This window comes from Serinus canaria, chromosome 6 (genome assembly GCF_022539315.1).
Source record: "Serinus canaria isolate serCan28SL12 chromosome 6, serCan2020, whole genome shotgun sequence".
NCBI classification, from domain to species: Eukaryota; Metazoa; Chordata; class Aves; order Passeriformes; family Fringillidae; genus Serinus; species Serinus canaria.
Genome location: NC_066320.1, coordinates 1,524,065 through 1,550,705, shown reverse-complemented (window position 1 = coordinate 1,550,705; position 26,641 = coordinate 1,524,065). Strand labels below are relative to the sequence as shown.

General features: G+C 41.8%; 1 protein-coding gene across 2 annotated transcripts in view; it reads right to left on the bottom strand.

The window, feature by feature from the left end:
- Positions 1-26,641, bottom strand: part of TET1 (tet methylcytosine dioxygenase 1) — a 71,656-nt gene that overhangs the window by 17,204 nt on the left and 27,811 nt on the right. For both annotated transcript variants that reach the window (XM_050976580.1, XM_050976579.1), the window contains exons 4-10: positions 20,998-23,521; positions 19,724-19,814; positions 19,027-19,120; positions 7,007-7,215; positions 5,660-5,810; positions 3,881-3,970; positions 3,329-3,466 (exon numbers count right to left, since the gene is read on the bottom strand). In XM_050976580.1, coding sequence (XP_050832537.1) covers positions 3,329-3,466; positions 3,881-3,970; positions 5,660-5,810; positions 7,007-7,215; positions 19,027-19,120; positions 19,724-19,814; positions 20,998-23,521 — 3,297 coding nt within the window. The remainder of the gene's footprint in view (positions 1-3,328; positions 3,467-3,880; positions 3,971-5,659; positions 5,811-7,006; positions 7,216-19,026; positions 19,121-19,723; positions 19,815-20,997; positions 23,522-26,641) is intronic.

Here is a 26,641-nt window from a genome sequence, read left to right as displayed (position 1 = left end):
TACATTTCACAGGCTCCATCAATAACTATAAAGCTTTTTTTAGCTTCATATCCATAAGGAGCATGCACCCTACACTGCAGCTGTAACATACATCAGTGGCCCTTAGGAGAACGTTAAGAGATGACAAAAGAGTCTAAGTAAAAATGAATGGTATATTTATTACCTTAAAGGTTCTTTAAAAACTCAACTTGCAGGCAGAAATTTTTTTTGCTTCTTTCAGAGAAACACATGACAACTCTGTAGAATTGTCATTCTACTCCAGAGCAAGCAGGGAGTGTTGGTTTTTAGCTTTCTACCAGAAGCAGTGTAAATTCAGAGCTTGACTCTGCTGGCCAGGAACAATGTTTAGCAACTCAAATCTTCAGTGGTAATTACCACATAATGGCAATCCCCAATTTGTGTAAGTTAAGGTCTGCTATTCTCTCTTGTATCTCCAGAGGGCATTTCCAAGACACTCCCACTGCTAACATAATTCTGCCAAATTTTACAGGATGATTAATTTTCAGAGTCACATACAAACAGTGCAGCTGATCAAACACACATACTGAGAAAAATGCAACAATGTTTTAAAATATATTCTTTTAAGTGTACAGTAACTCATTCCTTATTATTAACCTAATTTAAGTCCTTTGCTGAACTTCTGTCTGTGCCTGGTTTAAAGAATTTGAATAGACTCTGGTTTTCTTTTTCTTTGGTGTCCCATGCAGAATTCCTGTGGTACTTGCAGTAAAAGTGATTTACCAATGATGAAGGGAGAAAACAAAAAGGTGTCACAATAACAGAGCCAGCAGCATCTGCAATTATCAACTTACAGGCATTTATTTTAACCTTTTTAGCCTAGAAGAACTTTGGATTTTATAAATCAAGATGGTGTGCTCCTCTAAGGGGAAAGGGAAGAAATCTTAACAACACCAACAAGATGACAAATTCACTCTGTATGGACTTTAAAATGTAAGGCACGACAAGCAGTTAAAAAAAGGGTAAAAATAGTGAAGTCATGGATGCTGGAGGTTTCTAGTGCAGTGCAAACTGTTCTCATTCTGTTCATCAGCACATGATGAGAAAGCAATCTCTGGGAGAAGTGTCACCTCAGAATTGTAGTTGCACTCAGTACATTTTACAGACAAAATACGTCAACAGCTATGTAAAAATCCCCTCCATCATGATCAGTGATTTAGAAGGATGTATTTTAAGCTAAGTAGGCAGTCACACAGCACCTTTGGAACCAGACAGCAATGCAGGAGGTACTGGTATCACATGCACTAACTTCTTTTTGTGTCCTTACCACCACATTTCCTATGGTATTACCAGACTTGGTTATAAGCCAAAACTAACAACCCTAATTTTGATTATCATGAAAACCTGGACTGAAGCAAGCCCAGCATATCCTGCCACCCTGTTTGCAAAAACCAACATTTTTTGCTTTAGGCTTTCAATTCATGTGACTGTGACTGTGCACAGACAGGAACAGCCACAGCTCCTCACTGGGATGCTGCACAGAGACCACGAGGAAATCCCAACTCAAATTCACCTTCTTATGTCCCAATTCAAGTCAGTAAACTCCAGTGTTGATACTTACAGCTGTTTTCTATTTACAAATAGCCCCTTGCTACAAGCATACCAAAATAAGGAGAAATCCATCTAAATGAAGAGAACACAGGTATGCAGTATTTATTTGTGACTTAACTACCCATGAAAACCAGATTGCAAGGCAAAGTTTTCAGCAGTTATAATCACTTGGTCATGTTCTGAAAAACTGACAAGATTTGGCAGAACTTGGTAGAAAGGGATAGTGATAAGCATACAGTGACCTTGCACAAGTTGTTCCATGCTTCTGGGATGTGGAACTACTTGCAAACACACCACATACAATCCATGAAGTATCAACACCAGAAAGGATCACGTGAGGCTGAAATGACATCAGGTGCTTACAGATAAATGCAGTTGTAGAACTATTCCCCAATACATTCCACAAAAAAAGGTTTAATTTTCCCTTCAGGTGCTTCTGGCCATAACTTATGACTTTTTTGGGATCCAGTATAGCAAAATGAGTAGAAGACTCAGCTGCCATTCTGCCTCTAATTTAAGAGGTAATGGAGCACTTCAATTATTCTTTCCAGAACATCTAAACTAAATTACATCAAAAAGCATATAATGTAGTTTGACAAGGAAGTCTCATTTTCAAGTTTAGAATCTTTAAGGGCATCAAATTCCTATGCCTCAGAAGTAATTTTGTAATGCATACTTCCAACACTAAGCAAAAATAATAGTCTGTTGAGGACTGTCATTCCTGGTGGATTCCCAGAGTTGTTTCCATACTTTAAAGGAATGGACATTTGCTCTTCTTAAAACACAAAATTAACATTAAAACAACTGTACCAGTCATTTCATTGCTGTCACATAGAAATGCTCAGTGTTAACTATAGGTGTAAATGCAACACTTTATTGAATCACAGCAACACAACACTTCAGTTTGTATTTCCAAAAAAAGTAATTCTAGAGTAAGCAGAGATTTTAGATAGATTTTTTTCCAGCTACATATTCTTTGATAGAAAAGTTATTCTTGTTCCCTGCACTGCTGTACAAGAAGTCACCCTCACTATGCAGAGCACTGTGATGCTCCAACTGCTCAAAGAACACTGCCAGTTTTATCTTTTCTGCTTTGACCTCATCTTTTTTCAACACTATGGTCTTAATTTCTAGAAGATCACTGAATTGAGTAATTCCCAACCAATTTTCTCACTGGCAATGTGGTAAAACCCACAGCCACACCAATCTGTGGGTTTTCCTTTCATACTGAGATTTAAAGACTGTAATGGTCACCTGGCTCCACCACAACCCATACTGTCTGCTTCCTGACCTCTAACTACACTAACATGGAACCTGGTGAGTGCCCAGGGCAAGAAAGAGTGAATTTGGTGAGCCTGGGGGAGGTCAGTGACTAATTAATCAGTTTGCTTTAGCTCTTCCTCTACAGAGGTCAGTACAGCTCCTTGGTTAGACAATCATTTGCCTTTAACATCAGCTCCTTCCCAGGAATAACTGATCTGCCCTCTGGCCAGGCCTCTCCAAAGGACCAGGAGTCTTTACAGAATGAAGGTATTTTGTAGGAAGGATCACTCCCATCCCCCTTTCGATCTGTTATGCAATAAAATGAACTCATGTCCTCTGCAGACAGTAACAAATACATGCAAATAAGCTGGGCATGGACAAATGGCAACACGCAGTTAATTCTGAAACAACTTCAATGAAAGGAGCCCACAAGGAGCACTCTGGAGCCTGCAGTGACCCCAGTGCAGAGCACAGTGAGGAGGTGAAGTGTACCTACCACGGTGCTGCCGTTGTGCATGTTGTGGGTGTCCTTGTGGGCGTGGGCACAGAAGTCGATGCACGCCGTGACACCCGAGAAGGGCCGGCCGTCCTTGCAGCCCAGCCGGCAGTCGGGGCCCATGTGCTCGTTTTCCACCTGGAGGGAGAGATGACAAACTGCAGACACTCAGGACTGAGAGCGTGGTGTGCAACCCCACCAGCCACCAACAGCTCTGGGACACAATCAAGGCAGCCAGGCAGACTCAGTGATTCGTGTTTCCCTATGAAACATGCAACATCCGTGGCTAGACGCCAACGAGATAATCAGGTCAGCCACAATCGAATGTCTTGGGGAGTAAAAACATTTTATTTACAGCATTATGTCTAAGCATTTTTCACAGATAAAAATATGGTGCTGCTTAAGCAGCTCAAGTAAAGAGGAGCAGTGTGTGGAAACCTGCCAAATGCACCGGGACACACCACAGTGAGGGCCGCAGCTCCACCCAGAACACGCTCTGGGGCTGCTCCTTGGATTGAAACTGTTTATCAGAGCTGGATCTCACACACCCACCTGGTTCTGGAAAGCTTCTGGAGCAAGCTTCTTATAAACCGGAGCCACATCAGTAGCCAGCGTTTGCAAATTATTCTCAAGAAGTTCCTCCTGCAGGGAAAGGCAACATTTGGGGCTGCAGTTTAAAAGAATCTCAGCCAGTTTAGAGATGCCCAACAGGTCAGCTTCTACCTCATATTCATTAAACTGCCTTCTGTTCTGCTGCCCTTTGTCACTAACCATAAATGCATGCTTTGGCATCACTAAACCATCAAAGCTGTCAAACAGAAATCAGCCAAAGAGCAGTAGAGGATACCTGCTAGGTCAAAGCAACCCAGCACACAGGAACTGACTTCTTGCATAATTTTCCATATGCAGTCAAGGAGTGAGGTGTGTTGCACAAAAAACTAAAGAAGTAACATCCAGAGGAGAAAAATCATACCCCAAGCTGAGTGGGGATGGAAGCCCAGGTCTTCTGTTAGGGTTTTGCTTATGGGACCTCAGTCTATGCTGACACACCTTGTAACTCCTAATAGCATTTATCTTCAGCTCTTAGGTCTCCTCTCAAGGTACTTTTCTCATTTTCTGATAACTCTTTTGTTCTTTGGAGGGGCAAAAATCAGGACTTACTGGAAATAACTACTAGATTCAGAAATAATATTCCTTCCTTAGGCTAATCCACATCAACACAGAATTAGTTGGTGGGCTTCTACAGCAGTGTCCTATTTAAGCTCTTATTTGTAGAAACAATCCCTAAATTCTTATCCTAAGTTTTTGCTTTTCCAGGAAAATGACCAACTGGGATAGCAGAGGGCAGTGACAGACTCCCTAATTTCTTTTCCTCCAAGCTTTGAGAGACAACTGCAGCTTCAGTTTCTCACAGAGCATAGTGGCAAAATGAAACAAAGTGCAATTTTTTGTTTAAAAAAACCCACTTATCACCACACACTGCAAACACCAACATACATAAACACCAGGAGACTTTGCTTTTTTCAATAGGATGTTACATTACAAGATGATGCTGTACTTTTAACTTGTACTAAACCCAGTTTTATCAGCTGTAAATGGCTACCACACACCTACAGTCAGAACAAAAGGCACTTTGGAGTCACCCTGAGAAGTCTCTGTTCACCAGGCAGTAGTTATCAGTTTACAATATCTTTATTCCTTCATCAGGAAAATATTTGCAATGTAAAGTAACTAATGTGGTTGGATATTTTTTTAGAGGTTTGTTACTTCACATAATCCATCACTGTTTTCTGTGCTGCCTCACCTTTATGGCATCACTAACACATAAACAGCAATTATGGTATCATCTCACATCACTTAATTTTAGTGTATTAATTCCTTCAAAACTATTTTAAAAACCACACTGTCCACAGAAAAAAAAAACCAGTTTATTCTTGGTGACAGAGGGGAGCCCAGATGTCAGCTGGTCCTACAACAGTGAGAAAGCAGTGCAACCCCAAGGTACAACAATTTCTGTGCCAAGGAAAAAGGCCTGAAACCCTGAGCTGCAAGCTTGACCCTTAAAAAAGGCTGTTACAAAGAATTAAAATTTCACACAGAGTTACACAGTGAGTTAAAGAGGCAAGCAGAAAAGCATTAAGAATAATTTTATGGCATTTAAATACATAGTAATTATTCTACTGAATGAAATCCCAGTGTCATTTATTCTAAATACTACAGTCACAAAAGCTTTGTTGGGTGTGAGTCTGTGGTAAGTTACACATACATGTGGGAGAGAAAAGGGGTGGAGAATGTCTAGAAAAGGCATTTTGAGAAAAAAATGTATCTTACTTGTTTAGGGTCATCAGTGAGAAGCCTAAATTTCCTGGGGTTTTTGCTCCTGGCAAACTTACAGCCATTGAAATACATACTCCATGAACAGCCAAATGAGAATGATGCTCCACAAGTTTCTGGGTCAAGTCCTTGACATGCACAAGAACGACTACAAAAGGAAATAAAGACATAGCAGGTCAGCTGGCAACACAGCTCTTGGGTCTGGGTGTTTTTTAGGTCAGTGCTATTTTGCTATTTCTTTTATAATACAGAGCATAACAAAGGAATCTGTGAAATTCATGGCTTAACCAGGTATTTTCCATTAAGAAAATACTCCTGTGTAGAGGGCTGACTTTTCTCCACAAAGACAGTCTCAAACTTCCCCAAGACCAGAATTTGAGACAGAAATATGAACAGCTATATAAATACACCCATGCATTCATTCTGACTTCTCCACTTGGATAACATCTTCAACCAAGAAAATAGCCCTGCTACTTAACATTACCCTAAATCCAACAGTTCTTCTGTTATGTGCAGTAAAATCATTAACTCCAAATTGATTTGACTTTCTGAGCAGACCCTCTAAGATCCTTTAAGACCCATTAGATTCAGGTCTCCATACAGCCCTCAGAGCCTGTTAAATGTGGGCCACACAGGAATCAGTACACAGGGAGCACTGCAGTTGCAACATATTCTCTAATCAATTTTAATTCCTCTCAGAGGCACAGAAGATGATCCTAGTATTGAGTGTTCAACCTCACATCTACATTACAAAGTCACAACCCTCCTTCATGGCAGCTGTTAGCAGTGCTGTGAGCACAGGGCACACAGATGGATTTTGGGCAGAGCCAGCAGCAGCTCTTGGCCACCGCTCACCTTGGGCATGGCATCCACAACTCCCACTGTGTGCTCACTTGGGCATGACACCCCAACTCCCACTGAGAGCCTTGGGCATGGCACCCACAGCTCCCACTGAGAGCCTTGGGCATGGCACCCACAGTTCCCACTGCTCACCTTGGGCATGGCACCCACAACTCCCACTGCTCACCTTGGGCATGACACCCCAACTCCCACTGAGAGCCTTGGGCATGGCACCCACAGTTCCCACTGAGAGCTTTTTCTGTAGGAAAGGCTAGGAGCCTTGGGCATGGCACCCACAGCTCCCACTGAGAGCCTTGGGCATGGCACCCACAACTCCCACTGAGAGCCTTGGGCATGGCACCCACAGCTCCCACTGAGAGCCTTTCCCCAGGAGAGGCCAGGAGCGAGGTGTGATCCTGCAATGCCAGCAGTGCTCTGGGACTGCAGGTGTCCCGGCTGAGCTGCTGGTCCCTCAGGAGCACAGTGGGGTGGGGCAGCACTCACTCTTCGTTGAGGGCGCAGCGGCGGCTGGTGGGACAGCCATACTTGCGCAGGCTCTGCGTCAGCTCCTTGTAGAGTGTGTCGGCCAGCAGGTGCGGGATGCCCTCCCAGGCCAGGATCAGGATGACGATCACGGCTGTCTGGCAGTGGTGCCCCGCACGCTGACGCACCAAGCACAGCAGCTTTTCCTCGTCACTGCTTCTCCGGATCACCTGCAAGAATGTTTGGGTTACTCTTTGCTAAGCATGGGCAAATAACCTCTAGAAGGACATCAGATCCCTGAGAACCCAACATTACCTTAAAAATATGACAAAACAGTGCCAAACACTCCAGAAGGCAGGTATGTGAAAATATACTCCCAAAGCACACACAGGCATGTGCTAGGGCAGCCACCAGTGTTACAGATCAGTATCTAAGATGGTTCCCATCTTGCAAAGAAAAATTAGAAGAAAATGATGAAACAGACTGTGCTCTTAGTGAGGGAAGGAATGTGACTTTTCAGAACATATCCCTAGAATACCTACATTAAAGATCTTAAAAGTGCTGAAGCTTTTGCTAACCTGTATGATACACAGAACATCCTTATTCCTCACACACAGACTAACCACTATGGAACAGTACAGTACACCACTGAATAAAAATGGGAAAAAAGTATAGTCCCACTCCCACATATTTAGGTTTTTGCCACAATCTGAAACAGAGCTGCACTTAAGACCACCAAAAATGCATTAAAAAAGCTAGGTAATACTAGAATATAGTCTGTGAAAACAGGTTTATTTATTCATCCAATGTGTTTCAGCCAGCACAGCCTGCACAAAGCCTCCAGGTGTCAACTTTCCAGTGTGAAGCTTTGAGGCCCACAGGCTTGGCCCCCTCGGAAGCAGAAAAGGCTCCACCCTCCTCAGCCCGGTCACACTTGGGCTGGGGACCCATGTGGCTCTCTCTGTGCACCCCAAGCCCTGCACTGCAGGCCTCTGTGCCAGCTCTGCTGCAATCCACCTGCTCCAGGCATGCAGCTGCTCAGCCAGGCCTTCACCAAGCACCCCTCCACCAGCACAGCTCCTACAGGTAACAGACAGCACTGGGCATGGACCAGAAAAGCAGGAAGGCAACAGTTCATCTGCTCTTCCAATACCTCCAAATATCTGAGCATTCAGGCAGATTCCCTACTGGACTGATGTCAAATTTGCTTTGCTGCCAGATGTGCAGCTGTCATTCATATGTTACCCCTTAGCCTGATCACCTCTGAATATCTAAGTCATCTGGACTAATCAAAAGCAGGGACCAAAGCACACTGGCAGTTCATCTGTAAATGAAAAGGTTTGCAACAGATGAACAGCTGGAGAGAGCATCTGTGCAGGCTGAGCAGGAAGAAACAAGCTTAGATTGTGTCAAGAGATAAAGCATGGCCCTTCTAAAGTTAATCATATACTCTTACAATTAGCCTTAGGATTAATGAGAATATGAGTAAATGCCTCTGATAGACCATTGCTCAAAAGGAGTCTTGGTTGTGACTCCCCAACCATTCAGTATGTTTTAGAAAGAAAGAAAGATAACCCAACTCACTCACATTTAGGTGAGGTTTACAGAAATCTGTTATGGCTGATACACAATACAGGTTACTCATGTCAATGTGAGTTTTACATTGCTGAGGCAGCACAGCTCCTTCAAGCCAGAACAACTTAATTTTATTACTCAGTGTGAAATGATGCTTTTATTTTTTTAATTTTAAAAAAAAAATATTTCTAGGCTGTAACTTCAATAGCACAGTGTGGTACTGTACAACATCAGGTTGCCCTTTTAAAGTTCTCCTATACCTCTAAACTAGAAAGAGTGCTCAGAAAAAATAACAAGTGAACACAAAGAAAATTTATAGTTTCCTTTAAACCAATGCCACACTCTTCTGGAGTTCAACACAGCTGGAATTTCCTTCATTATGTATGGAGCAAGCAAAGCTGAGTTAGCAGAAGAAATAATTGATGATTTTTGAGTGTATCAATAGCAAGGAAGAAGACAAGGCCTTCAGCATGGAAACAGAAAAGATACATGAACATTTTTGTAAGCTAGACTACGTGCATAAGTAGATGTGTATGTGTGCCTTATTAAATTTCTGTAAGACTTTTGCCAATTATATTGACGTTCATTGCTTTGCACCAATGAATATGGTAAGTTATTGTGATGTAGTTAATGACTTAAGATCAGGCTTTGTTAAGAGTATATAAGCTGGAGAACACGCAGAATAAAAAACTTCTTTGTTCTTAGACCCTGATCATGGGTGTGTGTCACATCATCCAACCTAAGAAGAACAATTATGTCCATAGAATCCAGTATTCTTATTGGACCCCAAAACATTCCAGAGTCCCTCATCCTTGAGGCCACAAAGGCAGTGAAGGGATTTCTGAGGGATGTGAATTTCACTCCTGCGGGTCAGGTTACACCATGTGCTCACCCAGCTCCACAGCCAGCGCTCCTGTCCCTGAGATCAGGCACTTCTCCCACCTGGTATAGGCAAAGAGGAGCCCACTCTGCCCCAGAGCAGCCCCAGGGCCAGGGCAGCCAGAGCTGGAGCCAAGCTGTTTTCCTTGGGAACTGAGGATTCTCTCCACATGCTACCCCTAACATCCTCACAGAAGTACTGAACTGAGTCTCTCTTGGGTAATAATAATAAATCTGCAGCAATGCCACACTCAATGTACAGAAAAGCAGTTTTGAGCAGGACAACTGAACCCTGCAGTGTTTCCTCAGACTGGGAACAAAGCAGAAATCAGCTGGCAAACCTTGTGTCCAAAGGTTTTTGGTATTACTCATGATTTCTGTGATGTAGTTAGCAACAGTGATAAAGTAAATAACTTAATATTTCAGTTTGTTTAATTTTGGTCCCTAATGAATTTAAAAGGCATGAGAAAGTAATCATTTGTTAAGTGGGGGAACTTAAAAGCTAGGTTTTTAGAATGGGAAAATAAAAACCTTTCTCCTGCAATTGCTTTTCCACACAAGCTAACCATGACTGACTGTCTGACTCACACTGAAAAAATAACATAATCAACAAAACAGACTTGTAACAAGTTTGTGAAGCATTATGTAACACTGAAATGCAACAAGCAATAGCAACAGCCTCGAGTTGACCCAGGGAAGGCTTAGATTGGCTATTAGGAAGAATTTCTCCACAGAAGGGACTGTCAAGCCTTGGCACAGGCTGCCCAGGGCAGTGGGGGAGTCCCCATCCCCAGAGGAATTTTAAAGACATGGAGATGTGTTTAGGGATGTGGTTTAGTGGTGGACTTGGCAGTGCTGGGTTAATGATGGGACTCAGCGATCCTAGATGGCTTTCCCAGCCTAAATGATTCTGTGATGCCATGGTCAGCTTCTTGGAAGCTGGCAGGGCCAGAGCACTCCGAGCTCATTTCAGCAAGCACTCAATGTCAGTGAGTAATCAGTGCTAAGTATCCAGCAAGACTCCCACACTAACAATGAATAATCTGCTTCAGCTGCAACACAGAATGTCAGGAAAGAACAAAACCTAACAAACTTCTCCACAAAGTTCAACTGATGCCCACTGGGCCTGCTCTGCACTCAGAAACAGGGCATGAAGTGACAAGGCCACCCACTCCCTCACCTGTGTAAGCATAACCATGGCTGGGACAAAAGGGAACACTGCCATGGGACACAGAGCTTCCCTGGAGCACTCACACACTGGACACACAGAACCATTAGTGTTTAGCATCCTTGCAGGTTGCTAATTTGGTCAGGATGATCAGTTATTCTGACCATTTTTAATCCCAGTTTTGTCCATCCCTCTGGTGCTGTAGTTGTGCACCCACCCCTACCACGTTCTGCATTCCTGCAGCTGTCCAGGTGTCCTTGATGATGTGTACATCCAAAGGAAGGCAGCAACTCAAGTAATTCATTTTATCAGCTAGCCCACAGAGTCTCAAACAGAATCTGAGCAAGCCTTCAAGGTGAGCCACTGCTAACTGAGACATAAACACAATCAACAGCTCTTAGGGCAACACACCACAGCCACATCTTTTTCTACAACCACAAAGGTCTAGGCTTAGCCACTTTTCTTACCAGAAAGCATGAGCCAAAAACTACAGCATATTTACTGAAGAGGTGCCTTATCCAGCAGAATTTGCTCCAGCAATTTAGCAACAAGTTATGGGATAAACAAGAGAAGTTAAGATTTTTCACACCTTTGCACAAAAGGATAGCCAAGAGACAGAAAGGGATTCTAAAAATTGCAGAGTACAAGAAGGAGATCAGAGCAGCAGACTGTCCAGCCTTATCCTGACCCTGACTAACATCAGCTGCCTATGGATGAGCAGCAAAATAGGCACTGGGATGTGGTTCTCAGTGAGGGCAGGCACCCTCCAGCCACCCACCCAGCAGCTCAGGGGATGTGCTCCCTCCCAGCTTTTTAAGGATTTGCCTTTTCTGCATTTCTCCACTCATTTTTAAATCTCTTCAGCAATTTACCACCCACTAAATTACCAGGAAAGCTTAAATACAGATTATGTGCAAGAAAAAACCATTGCCTTTTCCTCCTGCATAGCTCACTCCTGCCAGTGCCCTCTAGTTTTGATGCAGGATGAGCCTGGGTCAGACCCTGCTGTGCAGCTCTCCATGCCACTGGAGACTTGAGAGCCCTGCTTTCCTCTGCCCCTCCTGCCCTGCCAGGCTGCCCAGCCTGCACCTGCCTTTCTCAGTCCTGCTGTGCTTTCTGGACAGGGGGGACCAGACTCAGCCAGCCTGAGGGGCAACACACTTTCCCACAGAGGCAGAGCTATGTTCCATGATTTCTTTGCTCCTCCCCAATAATTCTCACCTGTTTGTTTTGCTGTTTCCATCACAGCTGAACAAGCTGATGTCTAATGAATCACTATCTTGAGCATGAACACTGCTCCATCACCGTGTATATGAAACCACAACACTTTTTTTGTGGGACTTTATTGAGTTTTAGCTATTATTTTAATGGCCATTTGTTCTGATTGCAAGTCCTTCCTGCTCTTCATGATGCCTGTCCCTCCTCTTCACTATCCTAAACAATTTTTTATCATCAGCAGTTTGGTGCCTATCTCCCATTTTTTTCAAACTATTTCTATATGGTTTGCAATGAACAGCATCAGTAAAGTTACACTATCAATAAAACCTGCTTCAGCTGTCCAAATGCTCGAGTTCTACTTCCTTGGCGGGAGCTCTAGAACAAGGAATAAGAACACTGTGAATAAAAATGTCCTGAGACAGAAGCCAGTCTATCTAAATTAGCACGTACACGACTTGTGAAAGCAGCTAAGAGTCAGCCTGCAGAAGCTCAGTGCACCAGATGCTGAATTACCACATGGATGAGAAATTACTTTCCAATTACCATCACCAGAAGAGCTGTGTTAACTATAACATGATAGAAACCAGACACCACTAGCAAAGAGCCCAAAATTTTAACGGTGTTAAATACACTCCTATAAATGAATGGATAAGCTCCCCCAAAACAACAGAACCAACAAAAAGGTCCTTTTTAGGTATTTTTCATCTCCATGTGGTTCCACTGCAGTATTCCCTCCAGCCCATTCTGAATTTCTTCAGTAAAATAAACTATGTCTGCTTTGCAGGGTATAATTGATTTGAAAGTGAGAACATAACTGTTCCCTGTAATTTCCTGAAATAGGAAACTCATTTACAGCACTGTGCCTTCAAGTTTCCTAACCTGCAGATTTTGCCTCTGTACAGAGTCTGTATATGGAGATCCGTCAACAAAGGACAAGACCCTACTAATTCCTTAATAATTAATAATAGAATTCCTTCTACCAGTGCAGGGTGCTGTCCAAACCTGCTGCTGCTCTGACAGACAGCAGGACAAATGGCTCAGCTTGTCACAAAAGTGAGTCTGCCCTTCCTTTTTCCTAACTGCCCCTTAAACACACACTAAATCACATTTAAAGTCTTTTCTTACTGGAAAATGTTACAGCCTTTTATTTTCAGCATGTCTAAGAGATATTAAAATGGAAATAAGTTCCACTTTGCTGAATTTTCTCTCCTCAGGGCTAGCAGACTACATCAAAGGAGTTGGCTCTGAACAGCTGCTGTCAGTCCAATCCTGTAAAGCTCCTTAGTTATTTCTGCAGGAGTATCACTGATGTGCAATATCTGCAACTCTCTGCAACACTTTTGCAGTTGCTCCTGGCACTGGTGCTGCAGTGCTTACAGTTGAGCAGATTGCAGCACACACAGGCTAAGTGATTCTTCTGCAATCACACCACCAGCACTGCAGAAGTGAGGACAAAACCCACATCTCAGCTCCCAGGGCCCTTCCCCTCCTCACTCCCTCAAGCTTCCCCTTCTCCACCCTGGAAAGCTGCACATGGTTTGGCAGGGATGTTTGTTCTTTAAATAAAGCTGTGATAATATCAACATTCTTGCTCGTTAACAATACTTAACCTTGTTTACCTTAACATAGCTTTTCTCCTTCATTTTTACTTTATTACTTCTACTTAAAGAAAAACTTTACTTCAGATGATGTTACAAACATTTTTGTCCAAAATAAACTCCTCTAATTCTGTATTTAGCCAACAGTGAAAATAGTGTGTGTAGCTGTGCAGGCACTATCATAATGTGGTACAACACTATGGCAAGAAAGTGATGCTCTAATAAAACCCCACCAACCACCCTCTCTATCTGCTAAAAATAATTTCCTTTAAGACTTCTCCTATGGAGTACATCACTTAACCATAAAGACAGTTCAATAAATGAAATAAAAGCACAAAGCACAGTAGGCTGTTTTAGGCAGAATGGAAGTGCACATCCCACTTACACCTGTGTCTAGGAGACAGTCAGTCCAGCAGAATTTACCCTGAAGTCTTTCTCAAATCTATTTTAAAAATCCCCCAATCATATTCCAAATTACATGACAGCTTCACCATCCCCTATCAAGCAGGGCTGCACCAGAACTCCTGACCCCTGAACTGCCAAGGAACAGAAATAACCATCACAGAGCCATTTTCCTTCAATGGATTACTAATTAATAACTAACAGTACTGTAATAATAATAATAACAATATTATTAATACTAACAGTAACAGAGAGAGCAAGCCAAAGCAGGAGTAATTTTTCCATCTCCTCACTTTCTCAATTCCCACTTCCATTGACTTTCTCAACTCAAACCAGATTGAAAAAAAAAAAAAAATCTTCTCTGCATCTACAGAACGGTTTATTGCTATTGAGTGTCACTCAGCACTTCACAAAAGATAGTTTCTGGCATTTAGTTACAAATTCCTACTGGTTCAGTGATCTAGAAAATCTTAATTATAACAGTGGGCTATCTAAGCATTACTTAAAAAACATTAGCTTTAGTGGCTAATATCAGGTTTGCCTTTGTATAGGACTGTAATGAGGATTTTTATCTGTTTTTATTCCACCCCTATTTTTTTAATACAGCCTACTAATAAACAGCCAACATAAACAAAATAAGGATCTGTCAAGCTATAAATAAAAAAACTCAAAGAAGGCAAACAGTCCACGAGTGAAAGAGTCTAAGAAACAACTTCCAAAAGGCATTAAAGCACCACAACACTGTGTTTTCAAAGAAATTTGGGCTACCACCAGTAAAACAGAATCTAAAAGGTCAATTGTTAATAAAAACCCAAAAACCAAAACCAATCAAACAAAAAAAAAAAATAGGGGAAAAAAAAGCATTCAGAGAAGATAAGGCTCAGATGTTCACAAACAAGGAGTTTGGAAAGATTTCTATGTCAGAAAAGCTTCACAGGGGACACCCAGGATTTTTTTTCTGAAGTTAAAGCCCTGGCAGAAGTGGTGAGAGGACAATCATAAAAAACAAACAGTCACAAAACCCAAACCCCCATTCCCTGCCCCCAAAAAGCAGCAGTTTGCAAAGTTCAGATGAAACAACTGCAGTATTAAATGTGATCTGCATTGGCTTGATTTTTAACACCTGATTACCAGAGGGCCTGAAGATTCCCAAGAGGAGCCAGCCCAGGAAAAAGCCTTGGAAGAAATGATCACATCAGCCTGGGCAAGGCAGGCTTCACTCAGGAATGCTGATGCACAGGGACACCTCAAACTTCCCAAATCACAGCTCAGCATTTCTGTGGGTCTGGTTTTGGAGAGAGATGGGCTCTGAGTTGGGCATTACCATGCAGGAATGAGACTCTGGCATAAGGATGGAAAGTGCTATGGAAATGCCAAATCACTGCACTGCAACAGTGAAAAAGCAAAAAGCAAGGAATTGCTGGGAGTGGAGCACTGGCTGAAATCATTACTGCCTGCATTTGAACTTCCAGCATAAGGGAACAGGAAGGAAAGGGAAAGGATGACATTTATGTAAGGCAACAACACAAAACCACTGTCTCCAGCTCAGGGAAGCACAAAGCTGTGAATTACTGCAAACCAAATGAGTCTTCTGGGAGGCAACTGCCCTGCTCCTCCACCTTTGTGCTGCTGATCAGCCACAGAGACACAACATTGGCAAAAAGAACCTTGGCCTGGCCTGGAGGGGTTTTGTCATTTCTTCTCCCTCTTTTTTTTTTTCCCCAGAGTTGGAGCCTTAGAAATTGCATTGCAACTTCAAATGAAAGCAAAAGATAGCCATGATACCCTAGGTGAGCCAAACCAACATCCACTGAAATCAGGAGAAGGAACCCACAGGAAATGGATTTAATCCAAAACCAGCAAGACCCAAATCTCAATCCCCTCTGAGGTCAGCATGATGTGTCCTTGGCTTCAGTGCTGCAGGATGATGCCTACAGTGAGCTACTCATGAACCACTCACAAATTCATCAACCCTTTCACATAAATTGAGGCAACTGTAATTTACCACTCCCCAGAGCAGCAGAAAACCAAATCACAACACATTTGCTACCAGCTGAAGCTCTTGATGAAACAGTAGGACCAGTGAGTGCAGGCACCACTGGCTGCTTCTAGGGATGCACAGCAACACAAAACCTTTCATACACAAGCAGCCTGCTCAGAGTGACAGGCAGACTGCAGTACTTCAAAGCTTTCTTTTCTTTAACATGCTACACAACAGTATGATGAGTTGGACAAAGCAAAAGAAATCCAAACAGAAAAGAAGGAAGCATCCATCTACCCCAGCAAGTGTCCCAGGATGCTAAGTTATTTTATTTTCTGATGGCAAGTTCTTTTATTTTCACCTACATAAATATCCACACATCAGGAATTTGTAGCAAAATTCTTAATTCTGTTTTGACAAACAAATGAGACAACACAATTTGGTAGGGAGAAGAAAAAGCCCCAAAGGTCAAGCAGTGTTGTTGCTGCCCCATGCAGTGAAAACAATCAGAAGCTCATCTCCCCAGCTCATGTGGGTGTCAGCCTGACACCTACACACAGAACAGGCACAAGGCAACATTTACTGAAAATGCTTAACTAATAGGAGCATTCTTGTTCATATCCAGAGGGGCAAAGTATCACCTTAAAATATAATAAATTAAAAAAAAATACAGAAGAGATGCTTAGTATTAAGAGTGAAAGAGCAATAATTCTGCAAATTTATTGCAACCTGAAATCTAAGAAAGGAGTCTGTCCCAGAAGATGTTTAACACACCAGGTGCATCTTGGGAGTCACTTAAGAGAAAATAACTTAGGAGAAAATCAGTATTATGGATTACAGTCATTAACAGAATGGACATGGGTATTTCAGAAAGCCTCCTTTAATTTTAAAATGTTTCTAATAAACCAAAAAGATAAAATTGTGATGGTGTTCACAGGGGTCTTAGGATGAGGGAAGAGATGAGAAAGTTGACTCCATGTTCAGGAGGCTGATTAATTATTTTATGATATATATGATATTAAAACTATACTAAAAGAATAGAAGACAGGATTTCATCAGAAGTCTTAGCTAAGAACAGAAAAGGAATGAATAACAAAGGTTTGTCTGTGACCAGACAGTCTGGGCAGCTGGACTGGGATTGGCCATTAATTAGAAACAACCAGATGAGACCAATCCCAGATCCACCTGCTGCATTCCACAGCAGCAGATAAGAATTGTTTACAGTTTGTTCTTGAGGCCTCTCAGCTTCTCAGGAGGAAAAATCCTAAGGAAAGGATTTTTCATAAAATAGCTTAGTGGAAATAGGGAAAATTAATTGGGAAAAAATAGTTTAATGTGATCAACAGGTAAGTTCCATTCTCTATCCTGTCTGCTTCAGCAGAGCTCCATCCCAGTGCTCTCAGCAGAGTCCCTGGGGAGCCCTAAAGGCAAGAGCAGAAATGAGTCTGTTCCAAAGGACACTGGAAATGAGTAAGTGAAAGTCCCTGAGCAGCTGCAGAGCTCATGACTGCAGGTATCAAAGAGCACAGCAAAGCTTTTCCAGACACTTTGAAACAAATCTCACCAGCCAGTTTCTTTGGTTACAGCCAAAACCCAAAAATGCTCCATAAAAGGATTAAAAGTAGCACTGCCTATGAAAAATTATTGCAACACATTAAGAACATCAACCCAAAATATGCATCTTACACAAGATGAAACAGTTCTACAGAAGTCAGGGATTCCCTTCCCTCTCTTGTACTGAACAGTCATACACAACAGCAGACTTGGAAAACATTCTTCCCCTTTCGGTGTGAGCCCACACAAAAGGAAGTCACTGCTCCCTAGAATTTCAGGGAAATGAACATTAAAGCTCTCTCACAAACATTTTACATAAAAAATGGTGAAAATCTAACTGGAGAGCAGGTCCCCATAGCTTAAACCAGCCCTCTCTGTAGGCACTCCAGGGCTGTCACACTGCACACTCCTGTGGGACACCTCCAGCCATACCCAGAGACCATAAATGCTGCCATTTCTGCCTTACAAAAACACAGTATGCTGATACTGGCAACAGAAAAATCAAGGTTAACAGATTTAAACACCTCCTTCCTTTTAGCTGCTCACAACCCTTTCTATGGTGCAATTTTTAGCTCCTGTCCTCTGTTAAAACTAAGTGTTTTACTTAGCTGAAACATGGAGAAAAATCTTTCCATTCTTTTTGGGTCAGTTGCTTATGAAATTAGTTGATTTTTTTTTTTCTTGGATATTGGATTTGGTATTAAATATTAACTGAAGCACAAGCACATATGTAATTCCCTTCTGAAAAAACAGTTTATGTATTGAGTATAAAAACCACATTTTGACTGTTCCAAGCACAAGCAGTAAATGTTTAACATGCAAATTCCCTCACATACACCATGCAATAACCTTATTTTGGCACACAGTTACAAACATTACCCTACCAACTGTACAGTTACCTTCACAGTTTTTTCAATCAAGTCTGAAATTCCTAAATACAGTAATAAATTTTTTCTTTTAACAATCAAGCTCTTTCATTATTTTCCAAAACTCAGTTTACAAGATTTCCAGTCTACTTTTTACCTCCCTCAGTGGTTTCAGCAAAGATTAAGGACAATCAATTCTTTCCAAGCTCTCTCCTGGAGCTTGTGTCTGTTACCTCATTTCCTGGCTCCTATGAAGCAATGTGAGACAAGACTTTGGTGAAAACTATCATCATAACATTCGCATTTTCAAATACTGAGTTCAGTTCCTCAAAAACAGCAATGAACCCCTTGCCATATGAGACTGAAATTCTTCCATCACTCTCTCTTCTTCAAGTGGTCACACAACTGAGAAGGGTTTTTAAAAATATTCCTGGATAGTTTTCCAACTCCCCCAGGCAACCACCTACTCTTTTCTCTCTTTCACAATTCCCAATGACATATTTCACAAAACACTCCAACTGTCAGGCACTGTCAGGGTATTTCTACCCTTGTTCATCTCTGCTGGCTCTGTTAAGTCTCTCCCTTTCACACTCATTCAAACCACAGTACATAACATACACATAACACACCATACCTTAAATTTAAACAAGAAAAAATTGTTTTCCTTCATCATTCAGGCAGACTTTTCAATCAATTAGAAATCAGATTTTCATTAAAGAGCAGATTAGATTTGAGGTCAAGGACTACACATCATTTGAAGCCACACAAAACCACTTTATTGATTTAATATAAAAACTTACCCACTTGGCAATTGGACACCCCTGAGAGCTTTTTCCTTCCTTTCCTGTATAAACCACCACCTCAATTCTCACAGCACTTCCTTTTGCTCCATACCTGCATTAAAAAAAGTTCATGACTACAACAAACTACTACAGGCAATTTCAAAAGATGAAAACATTTTCAATAAAAGATTAAAGAATTTATTTTTACTTAGAACAGAAGAAAAACAAAGTATTTTTAAAGCAAAAAAAAAAAGCATCCTTTTAATTTAAAACCCTACTTGCAAGAGTAGTTTTTGACATTTCTCTTCTGATAAACTTCTGCCACTATGGAAATGTTATCTGCATAGAAATCCTAGTACAATCAGTCACTATTATGACCTTTTTGTTCCAGTTTGCCACAGCTTCTTTACAGGTAGGACACCAGAAAACCTTACTCTGCCAGCTGCTGATCTCTGTCCTTCCTATTGACTTCAAGGGCACCTCAGAACACACTGCACTTGAACTCCAGCCCTGGGCTCAGAAAAGACACACGAGTTTGGACCTGCAGTGCTCATGCTCACCTCATGCACATCTGAACAAAAAACACTTTACAAATGAGTACTGACAAAAGTTCAATAAAACAAAGCTAAACACAGCACTTCCTTTCTCAGAGCTCTACCTCTTCCCTGTTCAGACAGACAAAAATCCAATGCATTAAAAGCTGAATTTTCCTCACCTGTTCTCCATAATTTCTCTCACAGCAGCAACACTTGGTCCTGTCCCGAGGTGTGTGTAATAGGGGCCTTCATCTTTTTCTATAATTTGCTCTGTAAACAGGTAAAGAAAACTGTTGGCACATCCAAAAATTTACTTAGCCCATTAAAAGTAAACTTAGAAAAACAGTTTACAGAAATGCCTCCCAAATTAAATTAGAACACAAAGTTTGAGACTGAATAAAGAGTATGACAGGCTTTTCTCTTCAGACACTTTGACATTATTTTCTGCTCTGATGATTCTGTTAGCATTTTTTAATGTTATAAAGTAAAACCCTAATTACAACAATATTTTGCATTCTTCAAAACTTTCATTAGAGGAGCTAGCATGTAGTGACTATGTAAAATTCCCAGTATCCTTGTTGGTAGGAACATTATTAATTCATTTTAGACAAAGAGGAATCGAGGGCAGTAAAATAAACTAACTGATAGTCATATCCTACAGAACAGAAACCACAACCCAGACCTCTAAACAAGCCCTCTGTTGATTCAGAACATGGAAGCCAAGGTGAAAATCTGCCTGCAGACCATTTGCTGTGATGTTCTGATCTGTCCCTCCATCTGGGTGCCTTCATGACAGCACAGAGTGTCTGATACCCTCAGCCAAGCTGTGTCTGCACAGCCCTCCATGCAGAGCTTGCTCTGACATCTCCTGCTGCAACAGAGTCACTCTGCAAGTGGCCCCACCTCAGTTCCCTCTGAGCTCTCCCCATGTGGCCACAGGTGTCAGGAGACCTGGGCCTGGACTCTTCCAAGCCATCAGGACTAACAGTGACAGGAGCAAGGCCATCCCCAGCTACGCTCTCCTGCTTGTCAAACAGATTTGAGCAACAAGAACAATACACTGGGACACTGCTGCCCAGCCCACTCAGGCACAAACCAGCTCTAGACCATCAAATTCATGACCTGAAACAATGCAGGTAAGTGCACAGAAAGCACAAGTCAGCAAAGGCAGAGCAAGGAACAGAAAAACTCCCCTTCCTCCAGGTTTACATTTAAGGGGAGGATTTAAACCTGCCAGCTGCTGTACAAAACTACTCAATTCTGCTGTGCTCTGCAGGCCCAAAGAACACCAAGCAACAGCTGCAAAGAGGGGAAAGAATTTCCTCCTGTCTTCTAATGGTGAAACACTGATTCTTGTGCAACAGCTGTCACATACACTTCCTCACATTAGAGGTAGCAACGTGAGCACACCTCCGTTTGAAACGTACAGGCAAAAGTTAGCAAAACCACTTACCAACACAGTCACAAGTTGGCAATTCAGATTGTCCTTTTTTGGTAGGTGTGTCTATTAAATTTTTTGTAGGGGTATCAAGAAACTTCATAGGTGATTCAAGGAAACTGCTGAGCGTGTTTTTTGCTGGGGAACACCCTGAGTCGCCTGTGCTCTGGGCGTGGTCAGTACCCAATCTGGTTGATGTCAGAACGGTCACCTCACCCACACACTCCATATTCCTGAGAGCTTCAGCAGAACCTGGCACCTGGGCCCCAGCACAGGGAACAGGCAGCACCTGGGACTTCGGATCTACCTGCTGTTTGACCAGCTGAGCATGGGCTTTGTTCTCACTACACATTTCGTTAGCTCTCAGGTTAGACCGGTTAAAAGTTGGTGGCAAAGGATGCGCCTGACTGACATTTGCTGTTTGCTCTACCTGAGAATTACATTTTTCTGTAAACATCTGTAGGTTTTCAGTTGGCTTTTTCAACAAGGATGCTGTTTTCAGCTGAGAACCAGTCAGAGGATTACGGGAAGACAGGTCGCTGTGTTGGCTACATGCAACAACTTCATTTTTCATTGGATCAGCACCTAGTGGGTCACTGGAGCCCACAGTTTTCATTTGCTCATTCACCACTTCACAGCCAAACAACCTGTCTTTTTTTTTCTCCTGTGGTGCCTCAGGTAAACACCTGTGGAATTTTATCTGTGCTTGTGGAAGAAATAATCTAGTTTTTTCTTGTGATGCTATAGTATTTTGACTGAGCACTCTCTGTACTTTGGTTCTTGGAGATTTTTTTTCAGATGGAGCTACCCTGGAGTCCTGTGGCATGGTTTGACCAAGCTTATGCAGTTTTGATGATATCCAAATGTCCTGCAATTCACTATGCTGGCATGACAACAGCTCTAGCTGGTTTTGATTATTTTGTTGATAGCGTGCTTCTTGAGGCTTCTTTTTGTGTCTTGGTTTCCATGGCACAGCATTTCCTTTCTTATTTGTTGCTTGCTTTTGCTTTAACAGTAAGGAACTATAATTACGCCTAAAAAATACAGATTCTTTTTTCTGCAACACTTCTTGGCTATATTTTGGCTGCCTCTCATGTGATATTAGATTAAGCAGTGATGCCTTTATGTTGTTCTTCTGCTCTGGATTCGTCTGGTTTGATTCAATCAGGGCTGCCAGTTGAGTTAGCTGTGCCGCTACATCCTCTTCATCCTGGCTGTGCATTCCTCCTTCTTTAATCAAAGAACCACCTTCCAATTTCAAATCACTACACGATGGCTTTTGCTCTAACTGGCCAGGAGCTTCCAAGTTGTTCCCTGCATGCTGGACATCACATGAAGCACTGCAGTACCCTGCTAGGGTGACTGGATCACGAGCACAACTTTTGTTGGAATCGTAGCCTGAAAACGATGCTGCATTAGATGTTAGGTCAGATAAAGTTTTGGTATCTCTTGAGGGTAACTGTAATTTATACATCTCCCCAGCTGGATTGGCAGGTTTATCACACAACTCAGACACTGAACTTTGGCCATTGTATAACACTGCCTTATTAGGGAGCTGCTTCTGCGAGGGAGTGCAGTGAGCCAAGAGCTGTTGCTCATTCTGTAAGTAAGTGTCCTTGATTTCTTGTAATGCAGAGGATGTAAAGGAGGATGAGATATCCCTTTTAAAACTGTGGAGCAAGTTGGAAGTTGTTTCTCCTGTGTGTTCAGTACTTTTAGCTGGTGAAGTTGTTTCTAAAGGAGCTTCAGACAACTGTGTTAAAGCTTCAATAGCTACAACCTGCTCCAGAGTTAAATTTCTGGTTTTAATCAGGGACAAGAAAGTGGGCTGGAGTGCAGTATTCTCAGGCTGTGTCTCCACACTTGGTACTGTAAAGCCATCCTTCCCTGCCTGCAGCTCCCCTTCAGGCAGTGGAGGACAACACAAGCTTTCTTGCACATCCAAGCTGGAACCTGTCTGCAAAACTGACTGATCAGAATACTCAGAGATGCTGCAGGTGCAGTTTTCCTCTTTCATTAAAACATTCCCTTGGTTTTCGGGGTGAACACAGCCAGTGCCACTTGTCAGAGTGCTTACTACATTATTCAGATTGCCACACATCGGCCATTGCATGTGGGAGTTGCTTGTCAAGTCTGTCCTTTCCTCTGCAGACACATTGTTCAGGGAAGCAGCTGCTTCTGGTGGTGAATAATGCAGGGTGTTTATGCCATTTTTGACGGTGTGCACCAAGGATTTTTTTGGCTCAGGGAAGTGACTGGGAGAGGCTGCCCTGTGGCTGTGCTCAGCGTGTTTCAAGTGTTGGGTGCCCGTCACAGCTCCGTGGAGGTCGCCGTTGACGTGGACACCAAAGGATGGCTTCTCAGCATGTGCCCACTTCCCTGCTTCCAAGCCAGTCATGCTCTCTTTCTCCTTAGACTGCACATTTTCAATGGGTACTGCTTGGTTTGTCTTCACCCTGTATTTTTCACCATGACCACATATACTGCATTCCATGAGTTCTGGTCTGCGGCCATTTACTGCTTTGTTTTCTAAATTTGCCTATAAAACAACAATAAAAAACCCTTGTTGTAACAGCTGTTCAAAGCACATGAAAAATAAGAAGCTTCATATTTACAGCAATTAAACTCTACTTGGACAGATAGGAGGAATATCCTAATTAGGCACAGACACTGGAAAATAAACAAAACAGGAAGTTATAAAGTAACCTGAAGGCTAAAGACCCTATCCATATTTATAGCTGCTTTTCCCCACTGCTGAGTGACAGAGGAGAAAACTGGCTAAGTGTGGTGGTGGGAGACTAATGAAATTAATAGCCAGATAAAGGATGTTAGCATTTAGAATGAGATGTAAGGATCCAATTTTGAATTCATTTGCATGAGCAGATTAAAAAAAGGTTAAAAAAAAAAGTTAAAAGTAAGACTGAAATCCAAGGGATTATATCACAAAGTTCAGCAGTGATTTGGCATAATTACATTCATTTGGCTAGATCAATAAACTGGCTTAACCAATACCACTTGGTTGGATACTCTAGCTAACCCTGAAAACCAACCATTCTTGCTTCAAGTCCTTAAATAATTACAAGCCTTAATTTCATTAAGCAGAAATGATAGAAAGCCAATTTACATCAGCTCACTTGGAAGTTACTCTTTAAACAGTTGTTTAGCTTTTGTATTTGGATGGAAAATTCCAGGTTTCTCCACAGTCTCTTATGTAAGCTATTCAAAACTGTATTTTAGTAAATGCTACATTTTAGTGTTTTGTTAAATATGTTCTTCATCTTCACTGATATTATACAGTTCATGTGGTTGAAGCAACGTCAAAATCTAGACAGAGTCAGAATATATATATATATATATAAAAATAAAAGTAAGGAGTTATACAATCTTAGAGCATATATATATATATAAATATATATATATATATATATATATTTGCTCTAAGATTGTATAACTCCTTGCTTCTTTTCCATAATACTAAGTAAAAAGAAAACTAACTAAGGAAGAAGCTTATGCAGAACGGTAATTAAGGCAGGAATCCAATTTTTCTTATGCTATTCAGATTTTATTTCTATTAAATTTCCTTTAAAAATAATTTTAAATCAGAGTAGATAGTGCTGTTCCTTTATCTGATTGCAACATTTAAGAGTTCTTCAATCCCCTGTAACCTTAAGCTACACTTAAAAGAAACCAGGACTGCTTTTCAAATCAATTATCAGCAACATGAGGGACTAATTAATCCTATGTGGGCACAGTACCTCCCAGCAATGCCCAGAAAATCCCACCAGTATGAGCCATTCAGTTAACTCAGAGATGGTTCTGTGCTCATACCAACAAAGGGCATGGACTTCTGACAAAACTCGGGAAAATAATGCAAAATAGATTTATGATTAATTATAACCATTGAAATGGAATTGCCACAAACCCCCAGACAAAACAAGGCAGCCCCATCTGGAGCTCAGTGGTCACCTTGCTACTGATAAAACACAACCCCAGGAATCCATAGCACATCCTAGATGTTCTGAGAGGCATCATAACTTCTCACAGAAATGTTGTGTAAAAACACATCCAGCACCTGTGCAGCTAAGCCAATATTATATACAAAAAGATTCTTTATTTAATGTCTTTTCACTACCCACAGATCCTGACTGTGAGGTCAGTGAGCTGGAGCTCCTCTGGATCCTGGTGATTTTCTGTGAATGATTCCCAGACCCAGGGGGCCCCTGAGCACTTTCTAAGGGATCCACAAAAGCTGAACAGGTTCCACCATTCTATTGCTAGCAGGGGTAAATGCATCACACAGGTCTCTGTACCAGAAAATACTTTAAGGGTCCACCATAAAAGAGTAAAACCCCACAATTCTACACCTGCAGAAAAGCTGAATTTCAATTGCCTTAACTTCAGAAAGAAGTAGAATTGTTTTTCTTTCTTAAGCAAAAGTAACATCTCTACCAATCCAGAAGATTCCCAAGCATGTAAAATTTTTATTAAAAGTTATTAAATCAGACAACGAGGAGGCTGCAGACATAAAACCAAATAGATGAAAACTAATTCCCCATCAAGAGCACACTTTCAACACAACACCACATTTTGCATTCCATTCATCATTATAGGGATTGTTCACTACATTGAAGAAACTATAACTTAAGTCTGGTAACTGGGGAATAACAAAAGGCATAGGGAAGGAAGAGGCTTCTTTCACAATTAGCAGAGATGAGAAGATCTGATACAGAATCCACTGACAGCACTCAGTACAAAAGTGTCACCACAGTCCTCCCAACTAGACTGCTCCTCAATAAAATACTTTATCTGATCAAAAAGCACTGCTATGCTCAAAAATACTCAGGATATTCCATGATCTGCTAGTGCTGCACAGGTACAGCACTGTGTCGTTACAGAACTCCAGTGATCCCAGCAGCAAAGGTAGAATTGCTTCAAAAAAATTCTTCTTATTTCATATTTTCCACTAACATTACTAGAAGCTACCCACATGCAATAAGGAAGAAGAAAAACCCAGATGAATCATATCACTGGCATGAGTTAGTTATTTCATATTCTACTTTTCCACATGAAGACAAAATATTGTCATTAAATCAGATGTTATTGTTTTAATCAAACCCTGCCTTTCCAGGAGTGTGTTGCTTTATCTCCTATTACACTGCAGTGGATAGTAAAAGATACATTTCTTTTCCCTCACAAACAGAAAAGGCCACTGGATAGTCTGTTAGCATGTGAAGTTAATCTTTCCCACCACAAAGAGAAGTGCAGACACTACCAGGGACAGAGCCCATTTGATTCTTCCCCTCTACCTAGGAACAATCAATCTCCAAAGTCCTGAACCTGCATGTGGAAAACCCAGTGAAAAGTACAGACAAGGACATCACAACGCCAAGCAACAGTGATAACATTCACAGGAGGTAAGCACAGAAGCCTGATCTGTTTCTGAGGCTTTTACACAAATGCAATGAAAAGCTGCAGAATAAAGCAGATCAATAGCAGTAATTTCACCTCTCATTAAGGAGAGCTCTACTCTGCCAGGAGACACGAGCCACTAACAAATCATGCTCAAGCTGAGGCTCTGAGCTAGTTTGTGCCATTAGGACAAGAACCACAGAGCCTGCTGTGGCCACGGCTGTACTACTTCAACTTGAACCAAATACCA